Here is a 16,166-nt window from a genome sequence, read left to right as displayed (position 1 = left end):
CCTGTGCACAGCAGGGAGCATGTGATGTACTCCTAGTAAGGGGGATGCACAAGACCACCCACAGACTGGCTGAGACTCACAGGACAGCAGGGCACGGTGAGGTGTCATTCTTATGTGTCAAGCTAAGGTTTTTTTTTTTTTAATTTTTGGTGAGATGAACTTGGGTGAGTGTGATGAAGCCAAGGACAGACACTGAGTTTTCATTCTAGTTGCTACACTATTAAGGTTGCTGACCGGCCCCCAAGGGACCAGGAACAAAAGGCATCACGGCAAACGAGAGGCCCAAGTGACCAGTATTCACATGTGCTGGTAGTTCACCTAAAGGCCTTGTTTACTAAGAAAAAAAATGTCCCAGTGGTCAAGCTCTGGGGCCACGTGCTAGGAGCCTGGGTGCAGGGTCTGTGTCCCCCTGCTCAGTGCTTCCTCCTCAGCAGTTGCTCAATTAACATTACTGAACAAATGAATTCCTCTTTATTCAGAGTCCATTCAAATACAGGTACCTTCATATGTGCAATGTTACTGGAGAAATAAAAGTAGAATCGACACAGAGAACAAACACTGCCCACATTTCTTCACTGGAGGATGGGTGTTATCCAAGCCACAATGTCTGCACCGCCCGATCCCATGGACAACAACCACCATGGAGACGAAATGTGAGCGAACAGGAGGAAAGAAATATCCCGTGTTGAGATCATCACACCTACATCTCTGCTGCAGTGTCCGGAACCATTTCACCATCTCGGAGCTGATACACGGCGTTTAGATGAAGACATCAATGACGTGCAATGATGTCTGGGAATGTTCAAGAGGCCTTGGCTTTCACCTTGGACAGCAACATCTCGTTCTTGCGGCCTTCCTGCAGGGGAAGAGAGAGCAGAGAGGTAGGGGCCGTGTTAGCGCCCACCTCTGCATGCTTCCCTGTCCCCAGAAAGGCCTGTGGATCAGCGGACAGGCCTCCTTTTCCACTGCCACCAGCATAGGGGAGGTTCCTGGCCACATGCTGACCCTCAAGGCCCAACAGGCACAGAGACTGACTGTGAGACTTAGGACAGGGGAGGGTTAGGCACTGCCAACCCCCAAGACTTCAATCCCCAAGGGGCAGAAGCAGAAAGAAGACACTTCTCTGCTGATCTTGGATGCCTCCAGTGAGGAAGAGGAAAGTCTCGGACACCACGGCCCAAGGAGTCCTAAGAGACAGCAGATGGAGCATGTAGAAGAGCTCTTACCCCACAAGAGTGAAGGTTAAGAATAACCTCAGCTTTAACAGAGAAACCCACAGCAGACAGAGGGAGAGAAACATATCGAGGGACACCTCTCCCATAAAGTGAGCTGTAGGAAACCCATCACTGAGGGTGCTGCAGGATGTGGACGAGGTCACTGGCCTCATCCCCTGTGTGCAGAGTCTGGCATCCAGGGTACAAGGCCATCGCTGTGTTGTTTTGAATCCCCTTCTTCCAAAGCATCTCACTGTGCGTCCTCCTCCCCGTTTGCAATGGCCTTGATAGCTCAGGATACTTCTGTCTGCTAGCACATCACGTCCACTTCCTCCCTGGACCGCAAGGAGCCCTGTTTACAGTGAGAGGTGAGCGTGGAAGGGGCAGGACCTCGAGGGGTCGAACCCGAGCCTTTAGTCACTATGCTGCCACTTAGAGTGGAAGAAAAACCTGGTCACCCTTGGTCCTTTCTACATCCAAGACCCCCAAAGTCCCCAAAGATGTTTCCACCTCCCTGGGCCTGGCCAGATGCTCCCACTTTTCTGGAGGCCCTTTGCTCTCAGCTGCAGCGACCCTGGTTCACCTGCAGGGTTTCTGTATACCTTCCATTCAGAGCTGGGGAGGGCTGGGTGGGCGTGATGCTGAGTTGTTCTGTCAGAAGCAAGATCCTCTGACATTTTTTAAGTACATGTTTTTGGAGGGGGAGATAACTTCTAGGGGGTGGGAAGAGAAAGAAGGTGAAGATGAATAACATTTGTTGTGTTAGAGAAGTTGAGAAGAAAGTTTTCTTATTTAAAATGAGTTATTGAGATCTGCTTGGGGGAAAAGCCTCCAGTACCAAAAAAACCAAAAAACCTAAGTGGGGAGCAGTAAAGATGAATAAAACAGGCAGAGAGGCATACTATTACACTGGTAGACTGCTTTCTCTAGTTCTGCGTGTTTTTGAAAATTTCCATAAGAAAAAAGATAAAACAATATAACAAGGAATAAGTAAGTTTTAATTGCTATCCACATCACCTTATGAAGGAGGAAAAAACAAAAAATAACCCCAAAACAAAAAACCTTGGAAGCATCAAAACCCTGCTATGGCAAAATCCACAGCAGGGGTCATTCTTCTCATCACACCACACTGAGATGAGGCTTCAACTTTTCAGTAAAGACATTTCAGGCCATCGTGCCTGGTGTGTGAGCACTACTTAATTCATGCAATCTCCTGTAAGCCTTTCAGGAGATGACAGAATGATACTGTCTGCCAGTTCAAAGCAAATACAGAGTCCTTTAGGTCTTTTTCCTTGCGTCTGCTTCTCTTCTGCTGAAGAAAGTATGGGGCCTGTTATGTGCCAGACACTGCAAACTCCACTCACTTGAGATTATGTGCACAAACTCAGCATCATAAAAATGTATGGCTGGCCTTCATCAGAGCCAGGCAAGATCTAAATCTTAGTTTGGGCAACTTTTGAGAAACTGTGCTTTGAGAAACACGATTAGTTGGTGTAATACTGCCATTAAGGTGTTTTCAGAGTATGTGTTTTTTTTCCTGGCAGACTTGTTATTAACAAACCCTCCCAGGGCAAGTGAATCAATGGAATTTTAGAGATAACTCAATGTCTCTACTCAAAAGGGCCCTGATTCCAGAGGAGGTTGGAGTCAGGATGAGGGCATGACCTAGTGCCTGCATGGAGCCTACGGGGTCACAGGAGCTCAATTAATGTGGAGTCAACTGTACCCCATAAAGTGATGACTGGGGTGGTCAAAGGGAAGCTGTGGAGGCTCAGAGGTAAGGAATTCGCCTGCCAATGCAGGATATGCTGGAGACTCGGGTTTGATCCCTAGCCGGGAAAATCCCCTGGAGAAGGAAATGACAACCCATTCCAGTATTCTTGCCTGGAGAATCCCATGGACAAGAGTCTGGCAGGCAACAGTCATAGGGTTGCAGAGAGTCAGACATGACTAAGCGCACATGCATGCCAAGTGGTGGTCAAAGACCATGTTCTGGATGACATTGCTCTGCATGAATAATTACTACCCAGCATGGTGCTGGAACCAGGATGCAGTAAGAGTTCAGAACTGGGGAGAAAACCAAGCAGGTCGGGGAAAAACAAGCAGAGGAGACAGAACAGAGGGTTCTGGGAGAAGATTCCATCCTGGAATGAAAATCTGATTTTTCAAACTGCTTTTCTCCCACAAATGAGATCTTACATGAAACTTCAATATGTAAAATGGCAGAATTACTCTAACTGGAAGGATGTGGTTGGAGCTAGGGAGCAGCAAGGAAGCCTGAACACCTGAGGTGGCCCCAACTTACCTCAGAGGAGCTTGAAAAAAATTTCTAATATTTTAGAATGGTAACTCATGGTTTTAAATTTTTACCAAGTAAGATGATTAAAAAAAAAAAAAAGGGAGTACACACTGTCACCATCATTTTATAAGAGAGAGGCAATTGTAGTATCAAAAACTAAGATGTAATTTTTTTAAAAAAGGTGAGTCCTTTAAGTGAAATACATGTAGTCATCTGCAGCAAAAATTACATTCTCCTTCCTCTTTTTCCATCTTGCTTTGGACTGAAGGACACTGAGGCCAGCACCTGGTCTGGTCTGGGGTCTTCATGGGTTCTGAGGGACCCACCTTCAGTCTCTGACTGACAGTAACTGTGCCAAGGAGGCGGGAACATGGAAATCTTGACCTTAACATATCTGAGGGAACTGCTTCCTTCAGAGATGACCCCCAGCCTTCATTCCGAGAGCCTGCAGTGTAGTAACGAGCTTTACCACCTCACTTTTATTTGCTTTACTTTTGACAGCTTATACTTATCCTCCCAACTCATTTGCTCTTTGTTTCTACTCTCAAAATGGCAGTGCTGGTGTGTCCAAGCAACGTTTAAGTGTAATTCTTCTCCTCTGGGCCTTTTCTCTTTGTGTGCTATTTGGGAAAAAGAGCTCAGGTGGGGAGCGGTGGGTCCCTGTTTACTTTCTGTAGCTCTCTTGCTGGCCCTTTGGCTCCAACCCCTGCTGACCAGAGGCTCCCAGATGCAGAGCAGCTCACCTGGTCACTTTGCCCAAGGCCAAGTTCTCACTGGGGAGAGGCCTTCCCTGACCACACCCACTACATCAGTCCCCTCAAGGCAAAGGCTGGAATTATTTCTGATTTGTTATTACTCGTTTATCGAAAGGATGAGACATTCTGAAATGTCTACAGTTGTGGCTCTCAAAAGTTACGTTACAATAATGGGAAGCAGCAGCAGAGAAGGACAACAGGGAAGGGAGGAAGGAAGAGAGAAGAGCCACAGAAAACATGTAAGAACAAAAATGTTGGTATGGAAAGACTATTTTTTATTCCACTGACCACATGCCAGGATACAACTACCTTTAGTTTCCCTGTATCTTCAGCAATCTCTAAATTCACTAAAACCACACAGATTTATATTAGAAAGGGGGGAAAAAGTCCAGAAAATAAAGCTGATGAGATCTTGGCAAGTGACAGAATGAAGCCTGCTTTCTGGAAAATCTCTTAAGAAAAGGGCACTTTCCTTTATGGAATGATGGACAGTAATCCTGCCCAAATGCAAGAGAAGACAGGGTCAACAACATTCGGCAGAGGGTGGGTGTGTCAGGTGCCAGACACGCGCACAGCGGGTCCCTACCCACGCGTGCAGCAGGCCAGTGGCGGGCTGTGACCCCAAGCCTGTCACACTCTCAGTTCACTCCCCTCACATACGGCTTCTCAAGGGTCCTCGAAGCTTAAGACTGGGAGGCAGGGAAACGCTAGACCTGAATCTGTAACAAACACTGTTTCCAGGTGGCCCTGCGATGCCATTTTACTTGTGAGTTCAATGTGGTTACAGAGTGTCAGGAAAACGAACTGATGTTTCTTACGACTGAAGTTCAGTTAGAGCTTCAAGATGGGCCACAAAACAACACAATCGTGAACTACTTGGATGCACACTTTACTATCACGTCCACTGCCCACTTGTTATTTCCATTTCAGACCAGTGGAAAACCAGAGAAATGCTCTGGTTTGCAGAGGTTCATCTCGGGGGGTGGTGCTGAACAAGAATCTTGCCCAGCCTCGAGCGCCCCATCCCCCTCTTACCTCCTTGAACTCTTTCACGGTCTTAAAGTACAGCCTCTGTTTTTCTAACAACTCCAAGTACTGGTCGTTCAGCTGGTCTCTTCTCATCTTGTTCTCTTGCTTCTTCTTCTCCATCTGTTGAAACATTTTGGGAAACTGTGACGAAAAGCCACGTTCTGACCAAGGGTGGCTGACAATGTCCAGAAGGAAAATGCTACTAACTTTTCATCGATTTGCTTCCAGCAGTTTCCTTCTGTGCATCATTTCTGAGGTTGTTTTTATTTATCTGCATGATTCGGCATAGGAACTATAATCTGTTCACCAATTCTCCTATCGCTGGGTGTTAACTGCTTCATTTAACTGTTTCTTTGTGTGTGTGTTTGTGTGTGTATGTGTGAGTACAATTTCACAAGAAACAGGTAGGCAGTTTCCTCTTTACTCAGGAACCTTTCCACAGGCCACAGACACCTATTCTATTACTTGCACTCCCTACTGGTCTGTTCTGTGTACACCCTGCACCTGCTGGTTCTGGGGGAACCTGTGCTCTGAGGCACAGACACTCCTCTGCCACCTCTATCTAAGCAGAACCCATCATGGTACCCAGATACAGGGGGCTGTGTTTTTGTTTCTTTTAAACAAACACAACAAAAGACATCCATTCAAATAAGTGCTGTTCTGCAGAGCAGACAGACTTAATCCATTCCAGTGCCAATTAACATTCAAAGTCTACCTGGAACCCTCAATGAGAACTACTTTTGGACTCAATGAATTCACTCGTTCAACAAAGAGTTCTCTGGTGCCAACCACGGGTCAAGTGCTGTGCCGGTCACCAGCAACACAGACATGAGAGGAGACAGCCCTCCCCATTCAGGGACCTGAGCACCCTCCTGGTGCCCAGCCACCTCGTGAGGGACAGACACAGCAGCAGCCTCCTCTGCTGGCCAGCACCAAGGTGCCTTCACCATGAAGCTTGGGGCAGAACGGAGGGAATGAAGGAGTCAGGCCCATTTCCTTCCTGAGGAATGCTTCAGATAGCAATAACTTCCTCTTGTTTTTTACTAGGAGCAAGGCTATCTCCCCAAGGATGAGCATAGTGAGTGGAAAGTCCCTGCACTGAGGCTGGGTTGTTACAGGCCTGTGGTTGGCCAGATTCTCTGCTCCCCACCTTCCTCTAACCCCAGATCATCAAGAAGGGACTCCACTCCCTCCTGCAAGACAGCCTGCCTGCCCTGGGTAAGTGGCCCCACACATGGACAGCTGCTGTCTCACTTTGCCCTCATTTTTGTGGCTGAATAGTCTTGTCACCAGTGACACTTTTTTTTCCCTCTTTTGACATGATTTTGTTGACATCCTTAATAAGGAGATGAATATTCTGCTAGAGGGAAAGGGACATGGCAAGCTTTTGTCTGAAGTCCCTCTGGTGATATGGGATTAAAGGCAGCTTGAAGGAGTGAATTTTTAGGGCAGGTCCTAAGGCAATTCTTTCATGTGTTTTCATTCTGGCCACACTCTCTGGACTACTCCATCCCAGGATTGTGAAAGGAGATGCCCTTTGTCCCCAGAAGGTTTCACTGCCATGCCTGAGGACCAGGTGTGTGACACATTTCTAAAGCAGGACAAAGAGAGAGAGACATTGGAAGTATTAGTTAGGATTTGTCTGCTGTGGTAGTGGGAGCCTATGGCTGCATGTCTGGCTTCCAGACCATCAGCAAGTCTTCTTTTCTCCTGACAAACTGTGCATGAGAGGAGCCACAGAGTGCAGAAATGCTCACACTGCCCCTAGCCTGGACGATTCTCTGCAAAGCTCTCTCTGGAGCCCCCACATCCCTTTCAGTTCCTCTTTTCTCTTCTGAGGCTCAGTGTCGTCTCACTTTGGCAGAATTCAGCAATTACTTGCATTTTTATAGGGGACTCCTGGAAACTAAAATGCACTTGAGATGTTAAGGAATGGATCCCTGATGGAGGAATATCAGGAACCAGAGAGCCAGTGAGGACTTGATTCTGGGCAAGAGAGAAGGCTTGTTGGTAAAAGCCAGCTTCCTCATCTGTCAAACGGGGGAACACACTCACTTAAGAGGGCTTCTGGGAGGAGGAGCACAGTGCTTGACACTCAGTAGGTGTTACATCCACAGAGCTGTTGCTAAGAGTCTGAACGACCGAAGCAGCCTATGGAGCTGGCCTGCCCATTGTAGGGTCAGAGACCTTAGCGGGACCCCTTGCAGAGACACTGAGGATGTGTCTTCAGAATTGAGAGCACATCCCCAGGACAACTGGAAGAGACCTGCTTTCTCCAGGGCCTTCTCCCATCACCAGTGTAAAACTCTGGCCACATTACAGAAAAAAAGCATCTGACCTTCATTCGACTTTGCTTAATTCCTTCTACGATCTGTTCCATCTGACGTAAAAACTGGTCCCGGGAAGCAGGGGAGGCCATGGCTCTGAAAGAAAGACCAGCAGAGGTATGATCAGCAAACAGGATTCAAGAAAAGGGGAGGAATCGAGGAGTCAGTCCAGATAATGCCCCAGGAGGCAGACAGGCCTTTGCAAGGCAGGAAGGATCCATGGGGCCCCTGTGATCCCAGGCAGCCAGAGATTTTAACTTGTCTTATAAATGAATATTAATCTGTTTTCCCCCCAACCCTCTCTATAATTTTCTTACTAATAGGTACTTTTACAAATAAAATGTGACTGAAATTAACAATTTAAAAAAAATTTTGAATGGTGATAGGTACTGCTTAAGGAATGAATTTCACTTAGTTTCTTAAAATCTGCAGATTCAGAGGCACTGATCAAGGCACTGGCTGTCCAGTGGTTAAGACTTTACCTTCCAATGCAGTGAGTTGAGTTTGAAACCTGGTGGGGGAGTTAAGATCCCCCATGCCAAAAAACTAGAACATAAATAATAGGACCAACGCTGCAACAGATTCAATAAATACTTAAAAAAAAAAAAAGGCACTGTTCAAGACTGGAAAACATTTTCTGAGATTTTCCTAAAACCAGGCTGGTAAACCTGGTCCTGTTTCCAGGGGCAGCAGCTAAACAAGTGATGACCTAGAACATGCCTGTTCACCTCCAGTCCTGCAGAGGGACTGACAGAAGGATCAGAGCACACGATACAAGGATGAGAAGAAATCTTTCAAAGGATGGGCCAAGAGACAGCAGCACTTCCGCAAAAAACACTCCAACCTCAGCTTCTCTCAGTGATCAGGGAATGCAGACGAAGGCATCATTTTTAGAAATGTCACAAGGTTGTAAGTCACTAGCTGAATCTGAATATTAAATGGAGCTGTTTGTTTTCAATTATAAGTGAAACTTAAAGTCGAGAGCTTGTAATCCATTCAGATCTTAGTTGCTGGTCACAGCAGAGTCTGTGCTGGTAAGAGAGGAAGTCTTCTGGACAGAGAACCAGCCTGGGGCTGCCTGGATGGCAGGCAAGGGAATGGTCATCTTTGAGGGCTGGAATGATTTGAGTAGAGGTGGGCTTTGCTGTTCAGTTTTTAGAGAACATATTTATATTTGAACACAGTAATTTAGAGTATGCACATGACTTAAAATCTACCACAAAATTTGAAAACTATTTTAAAAATATATAGATTATTTTATTACCTATAGTTTTTTAATTTACTTTTTTCCTTAACCAACGACTGAATCCAGGCCCTCCATTGTGAAAGAACGGAGTCCTAACGACTGGAAGGCCAGGGAATTCCCTCATGATCTAAATTTTAAAGCATCTCTATGTGTGCAAAAACAAATGTTATTAATCTAATCTTAGTAGGACAAAAATAATCTACAAAGAAATTATAGTAGTTAGGCATAGCCAAATTATTTGAAAGCTAACTTTTCCCCTAAGCTATTCCTTGGTGTTTTTAAAATTTGCTGTAATATCATTATGTTTTTGTAAGAACTCAAGGTCTGCATAAACCAAGATACATCTGCACACAGCAACAGGGGTGGAAGTATAAGAATCCCAGCCTGGGCACTGAGCCTTGCTGCAAGATGGAGGTGAGCCGACAGCGCAGGGCACACGGATACTGACTGGAAGAGAACTGACAGCACTTACTGTGAGAAGTTCTCATGAATGGAGTTCAGCAGGCTGATCTGGGGAGGAAGGAAGAACAAGAACAATAAGCAAAGGCTGAAGGACGCCTGTGCCACCCCAGCCACTGAAAGCCTGGCGCCTGTCTCTGGATACTGCTTCTGAAAGGAATGCACCTTGCTCATGCAGATGAAAAGTAACACGAAGACAAGAGCAACGTGTTCTCAGTCTCATAGTTTCCCCAGAACCTCCAGCTGTAACAAGCATGACCTTGGTAGCATAGGAGGAGGGCTCCGTGATGGGACCTAAACCCCAGCTGAGACACATCTAAGCCAACATTAGGGCTCCTTGGGGAAGCTGCACCACTGTCCTCTTGATCTCACCAAACACTGAACTTCATTTTCAGGGCCATCACAGTCTAGCTGAGAGTCAGCGGTGGGGGTGGGGAGAAGGTGAGAACACTGTGCCCGCCCTACTCCTTCCCACAGTTTCTGCCAATGTGTCTGCTGCCAGGCAGCTCTGAGAGCCTCCAAGGGTATGTGCCCCATTCAAGGTCCCTCCCCCGTGGAGATGCTGTGGCCCGCACACAAGACCCTTTATCTGCCCTGATGACAGTCCAGGGCAGGGCTCTGAGTCTGGAGTCTAGAAACCTAGGTTGTCTTTCCAGCTCTGTCACTGACCTGGCTTGTGAGCCCAAAACTAAGCATTTACTGTACTTGGACTCAGGTTCACACTCTGAAACACGGAGATGATATTCTTGTCCTTGACTCCACAGGCATGTTGAAAGCTAAAATATCACAAGTATAAATAGATTTGGAATAAAATGTACAATTTACCGAAATGAAAAGTTCTAACTGCATTAATATGGCTTGGAATTAAAAAGACCCTACCACCCTGCATACTCCTAAAGGAATTCAATAACCTTAAACACTGCTGATGAGGGGAAGTCAATGGGGTTTAAGGCTTTCTCACAAGGAGCTGGCCTGTCCCTGAGTCAGGGGACAAGTCTTCCCCTTACCAGGTGGGAAGACCCCCAGGTCAGGGTGTGCAGCAGAGCGATTCCCCAGGTCTGAGGAAAATCCCCCAAATGGACTCATCTGTTCAAACACTGATCAAGTGTTTGTTACGTGTCTATCACTGTGTAAGGCCCTGGATACAGAGAAAACAGAACCTAACCCCTCCTCAAAGAGTGCCTCTCGGAGGAGAGAAATTGATCGGGTTTAACTGACAAAAATAGGTAGTCAACAGGGAACTCAAACTGGGGCTATAAAACAACCTAGAGGGGTGGGATGGGGTGGGAGGTGGGAGGGAGGGTCAAGAAGGAGGGGACCCATGTCCACCTACGGCTGACTCATGCTGATGTATGGCAGAAACCAACATGATACTGTAAAGTAATTATCCTTCAATTAAAAAAAAACAAACCCCCAAAACAAAAATAGGTAGTCAAGATAACAACAGCCACAGAGGCTTCCATCTGGGTCCAGGTAAAGGATACATCTGTAATAGTATTCTCATTAAAGTGGCAGTTAGTGCAGGTTGCAGGATGATACGAAATAATAAAAGATTCTGTCACCCTCAAGGGGAGGGGTGCTGCTGCTGCTAAGTCACTTCAGTCGTGTCCGACTCTGTGTGACCCCATAGACAGAAGCCCACCAGGCTCCCCCGTCCCTGGGATTCTCCAGGCAAGAACACTGGAGTGGGTTGCCATTTCCTTCTCCAATGTGTGAAAGTGAAGTCGCTCAGTCATGTCCGACCGTCAGCGACCCCACGGACTGCAGCCTACCAGGCTCCTCCATCCATGGCAGGAGCTAATACACATCACTGTGTGCTAGGAACTTCATTCATTCTCTATAACTGTAGGATATGTGGTGAGGGTGAGGAGAAGAAGGCCAGACTAAACCCCAAACCCAAACGACTCCAGAGCGCCTGCCCCCCGCCACCACACTGTGCTGCAAGCTGCAGCTGTGAAGACGCCATTGCTTGTTTCTAAATACAGCTGCACACCCGCCCCGAGCCACTGCTTTCCATGGAGGGAGCTCCGAATCACCAGCAGACCTGACCTAAGTGAGAGTCAGAGCAATATGGAGCGGCTGCTCACGGTCACCCCTGCCACTCCTGCTTTCAATTTTACAATTCTTTCAGTTCATGCCTCTGTCTGACGCTGACGACTAAACAGCCATTTCCCCAGGTCAACTCGGATGGCCCACCTTCCCCATTTCCTTTAGTTGGTTCTTTCCTTCATTTAAAGCTCAAACTCAAGTTTCACCAACTCCAGGCCCTTCTCCATATGTACCTCTTGTGCTTCCAGTATGTTTCTTTTTAGGATGGTGCCTCTCGCAGGGCACCAGACAACTGCTGGCCACTCTGCACGGTGACAGCCCCAAGGAATCATGCACTTTCTGACCTTGTACCCAGCACTGGGCACATGACACACACTCATCTATGTTATCTTCTTTCTACAAAGGCTCTTACCTCTTTTTCCAAATAAACCTTTTTGTCGTCCAGGGTATTATATAAAGTGAAGAACTGCTTGGTTTCTTTGTGCACTGCCGAAACTGTAAATGCAGAGAAGTCAGCAAGGACATGGGTGAGAAAATGTGTCAATGATCCTAAGTGCCCTCTCCCCGCTGAGGCGCTGCAGGACTGGGACCTGCTGGGCTGGCGCTCACTCTCATTTGCGAGGAAGCCCCATGGTGCACAGAGGCCATGTGTGTGGGGCTGCTGCGGGCTGATAGCACGTGGCAGCCATGACAGCCCTGCCAGGACAGGAGCTTGAGGAAGCTCCTTGCCAGCGTGCAGGATGGGGCGTTTCCCTGAAGTCCTCCAAGTGAGGGTCCCAGGAGAATGGGGGCAGGGATGAAGCAGCCCCATGCCAGCTCTTCCTGTCTGTGTGGTTCCCTCCCTTTCTAGACTCCTCATGAGCAGGAGGCATAGTCGGCTCACTTTTGTAAACCTTGTGCTTAAGGGGAAAGATTTAACTTAGGGAAGAAACTATTTTCTGCTGAGAAACTGCCATTGTTGCCACCTACCCTGATCACCTGAATTAAATGTGAGGACTAAAACATCTGGGTGGGGGGTGAAACATGAAAGGAAGCATGTACGCTCTGAGTAGGGACAGTGCTCCAGCTGGAACTAGGAAGGATGGCCGAGAGGGCAACATCTCAAGGGAAAACTGGGTGTACTTTAGAGAAGACTGGGAGTTTCCCAAGTGGGACCTGTAGGGCTCTGGCCTCTTGGACCTGCAGACCAGCTCACAGGGGTGAGGGACACAGGGACTGCAGGGGCCCAGCTGGCCCAGGCGAGGCAGGACTCTGATCAGGATTCTGAGGACTGTCCATCCAGTTGTGGGGAGCTATGAAATATTAAGGCTTTTAAAGCAAGAGTGTAAAATGATGAAATTTATGTGAGAAAGAGCTCTCAGGCAGGAGTGAGGAGAAGGCGGCTATAGCAGGAGTCCAGAAGAAACGGACATGATACTATGCAGAAACGAGCTGGCAGAGCAGCATGAGTCAGAGAAGACAGGGGGTCTAGCTGGGCTCGACAGCGACCACAGTGAGTGAGGGGAAAGATGGGAGGGAGGCAAAGTCTTGTACCTGCCGAGTCTGAGGTACCCAGGAGACATGCAAGAGTGGAGCCGAAGGAAGGGGAGATGGTCCAGGACCTGTTTATTGAGGGTAAGTGAGGAGGTCCTTGAAGGGTTTTGTCTAACAGAATGGAGAAAGGGTCCCAGGTGCAGGTGACAGGAGGAGCCAAGGCCTAGGATGTCAAAGTTCACGGTGAGCGGAAGAGCAGCGTGTGGCCTGGGGAGGAAGAGGAGGACTGAGAGCAGGAAGAGGCGGCCTGGAAGGCCACCTAGACTGGGAGGGTCCTGGAATGAGAGAGCTTTCCTTCAGTCTAGGGAGCGCGTGAGGATTTGTCACAGGAGAGAAGTGAGACGACTGGATGGGTGGATGAGAGGGATCCAGAGAAGGAGGTGCAGACTGGTTACTGGTTACTGGGTTAGGATATAAGGAAGAAGAGATATGGCAGAGCACTGCGAAGAAAAAGGCAAGGACAGCTTTGAGGATCACTCTGAGCCTGATGAGATATGGTCCCTGATTTAGGTTGAGGGATACCCAGTCTTGAATGAACACGATGCTGTTAAAGGCAAGGATCACATGAGAAGCAGGTTCACAGAGAATAAGGACAATGAGTGAGGACTCATCTCGAGATGCTGGGGTCACAAGGTTCCATGCGAAGCTGGAAAGTGGAGCCCGATGGCTGATGTGGATGAGGATGGGCTGACAGCATTACTCCAAGAGCTCAATCAGCTTGAGTCATCTATCCAGGGAGAGGGAATCAGGGCTCCACAGTGTTGTGCCTGGGATTCTGGGCTACACGGAATGAGGGCCTGATGATGAGCTAACGCCCTTTTCAGGGCTGGCTTCCATGGACAGAAACACCATGCTACAGTGGGCCAGAGCCCCTCGTACCCCACCCCTCCCAGGGCCAGCCTCAGGAGCGTATGTGGTCGATGCACCTACTCTGGCGGTAGAGTTCAATAAATCTCTTCTGATACTGTATTAGCTCGGCCCGGCTGGGCACTTCATCAATCTTGCGATGCAAAATTGCTATTTCTCGATTTCTTCGAGCCTAAATGCAAAAGAGATGGGGAGACAACACTATTTGATGAAAAGCCTTATTTGTTCCCACAAAATATTGCCCCCTCTCACCCTGTGCCTGCAAGCCAGCCCTGGAATGCAGGCACACAACACCAGCTGGCTCCGACTCTGACTCCCACCTGGCAACACAGAGAGAAGGCGTGGCTGTGAATTGGAGTGACCTGTGTACGTGTGTGCTAAGTTGCTTCAGTCGTATCTGACTCTTTGCAACCCTGTGGACTGTATCCCCCAGACTCCTCTATCCTTGGGATTCTCCAGGCAAGACTACTGGAGTCATTTGCCATGCCCTCCTCTAGGAGATCTTCCCAACCCAGGAATCGAACTCGCATCTCTTTAAGTCTCCTGCACTGGCAGACGGGTTCTTTACCACTAGCATCACCTGAGAAGCCACAGGAGGCATCAAATTAACAGATCCAGAAGGAAGATTCTGAATGGGACGGTACCCCTGGCCAGCCCACCAGGCTCCCAAGGACTCTGGAGCAGCTGATTCCCCAGAGTCAGGCCAGAAGCACTTCCCAGATGACGAGAGACTGATGGCCACCCTGCTGCTCCATACAACTTCCAAATCCCTGAGCCTGCCTGAAAAGCTCCTAAAACATCTTGCTGGCATTTGCCCCCTCCCATGAAATGAACTGGTCTCTATCAGTCAAACTGCTTCTGATTGCATCTGGGAGACAGAGCCGTGAGGGTGCAGGGGAGACCTCAGGCTCTGAGGTGGGGAGTTTCCTATGGGCAGTGCTGGAGAAGGCTGTCCAGCTCCCCAACACATCCAGTCTCAATGTTGCCCTCTCCTGTGCCTCCCTGTCCCTCCCTCTCCCAGCTACTTTATCACAGTGGCAGATGGGGACCTCTAATTCATTTGGGTGCAAAACCCTTCCCAATGCAAAACCCACTACCATTTCTGGTGACCAAACCAAAATCAGGTCTCTGGCTTGAGCTACAGTAGAGGGACAGATTTATTTCTCCCTTTGGCCAAGGCTATATTCCCCATAGGTGCTTGGGGCTCTGATGTCTATGCCTCCCCCGCTCCCACCCAGGAATTTATAGATACAATCATTCATTCTTTTCACTGCATCTTTAACCTCTCCTTTTCTACTGGTTTCTTTTACAGTTCAGTTCAGTCGCTCAGTTGTGTCCGACTCTTTGCGACCCCATGAATCACAGCACACCAGGCCTCCCTGTCCATCACCAACTCCCGGAATTCACTCAAACTCATGTCCATCGAGTCGGTGATGCCATCCAGCCATCTCATTCTCTGTCGTCCCCATCTCCTCCCACCCCCAATCCCTCCTAGCATCAGACTCTTTTCCAGTGAGTCAACTCGTCACATGAGGTGGCCAAAGTATTGCAGTTTCAGCTTTAGCATCAGTCCTTCCAATGAACACCCAGGATTGATCTCCTCTAGAATGGACTGGTTGGATCTCCTTGCAGTCCAAGGGACTCTCAAGAGTCTTCTCCAGCACCACAGTTCAAAAGCATCAATTCTTCGGTGATAAGCTTTCTTCACAGTCCAACTCTCACATCCATACATGACCACGGGAAAAACCATAGCCTTGACTAGACGGACCTTGGTTGGCAAAGTAATGTCTCCGCTTTTTAATACGGTTTCTTTTTACTGGTATTTAAATATGTTGAAGTCCCTCATCCCTTTAAGGTCCTTCCTTAAACTCTGATCAGAGACTTCTCTGTGGCCCAGTCCGTAAGAATCTGCCTTCCAATACAAGGGATGTGGCTTTGATTCCTGGTTGGGGAACTAAGACCCACAAGCTGTGGGACAACCAAGCCCTTGAACTGCAACTAGAGCCCATCACCACCATGAAGACCCAGGACTGCCAAAAAAGAAGAAAAGACAAAAGGAAACCACAAAACCAAGTACTCAAGTGGCTCTGACGTCGTGACTCCCCTCCCCTTCAACTGTCACTGGCTGTTCCAAACACCCACTGGAAATACTCCTGCCAAGGTCACAAAGACCTCCTCTGTGCACCTGTGGCAATTCTCAGCCTCCAGCTCTCTTGACTTCTGGCAACGCTGAACCTTTCCACTGAGCCCTCCGCTCAGCTGCCAGGAGACCTCCGACTCCTGTTTTCCCTGGGCCTTGAGCTGCCCGCTTGGTCTCAAGCCTCACTGGTGGAGTCCTTCTTCCCCTCTTCATAGCCTCCACTACCACCTACAGAGCGCAGACCCCCC

General features: G+C 48.3%; 1 protein-coding gene across 4 annotated transcripts in view; it reads right to left on the bottom strand.

Annotated features, from left to right (window-relative positions):
- Positions 1-452: 452 nt before the first annotated feature.
- The window catches only part of CCDC93 (CCC complex scaffolding subunit CCDC93), a 105,880-nt gene continuing 90,166 nt past the window's right edge, over positions 453-16,166 (bottom strand). For all 4 annotated transcript variants that reach the window (XM_055398932.2, XM_088828931.1, XM_055398933.2 and 1 more), the window contains 6 exons: positions 13,842-13,950; positions 11,791-11,873; positions 9,343-9,380; positions 7,636-7,720; positions 5,304-5,417; positions 453-856 (listed from right to left, as the gene is read on the bottom strand). In XM_055398932.2, coding sequence (XP_055254907.1) covers positions 803-856; positions 5,304-5,417; positions 7,636-7,720; positions 9,343-9,380; positions 11,791-11,873; positions 13,842-13,950 — 483 coding nt within the window. In that variant the 3' untranslated portion in view covers positions 453-802. The remainder of the gene's footprint in view (positions 857-5,303; positions 5,418-7,635; positions 7,721-9,342; positions 9,381-11,790; positions 11,874-13,841; positions 13,951-16,166) is intronic.

The sequence above is a fragment of the Moschus berezovskii genome, chromosome 2, assembly GCF_049115385.1.
Source record: "Moschus berezovskii isolate FMDL1 chromosome 2, NW_MosBer_1.0, whole genome shotgun sequence".
NCBI lineage: Eukaryota > Metazoa > Chordata > Mammalia > Artiodactyla > Moschidae > Moschus > Moschus berezovskii.
This window is presented reverse-complemented; position numbering and strand designations above follow the sequence as displayed.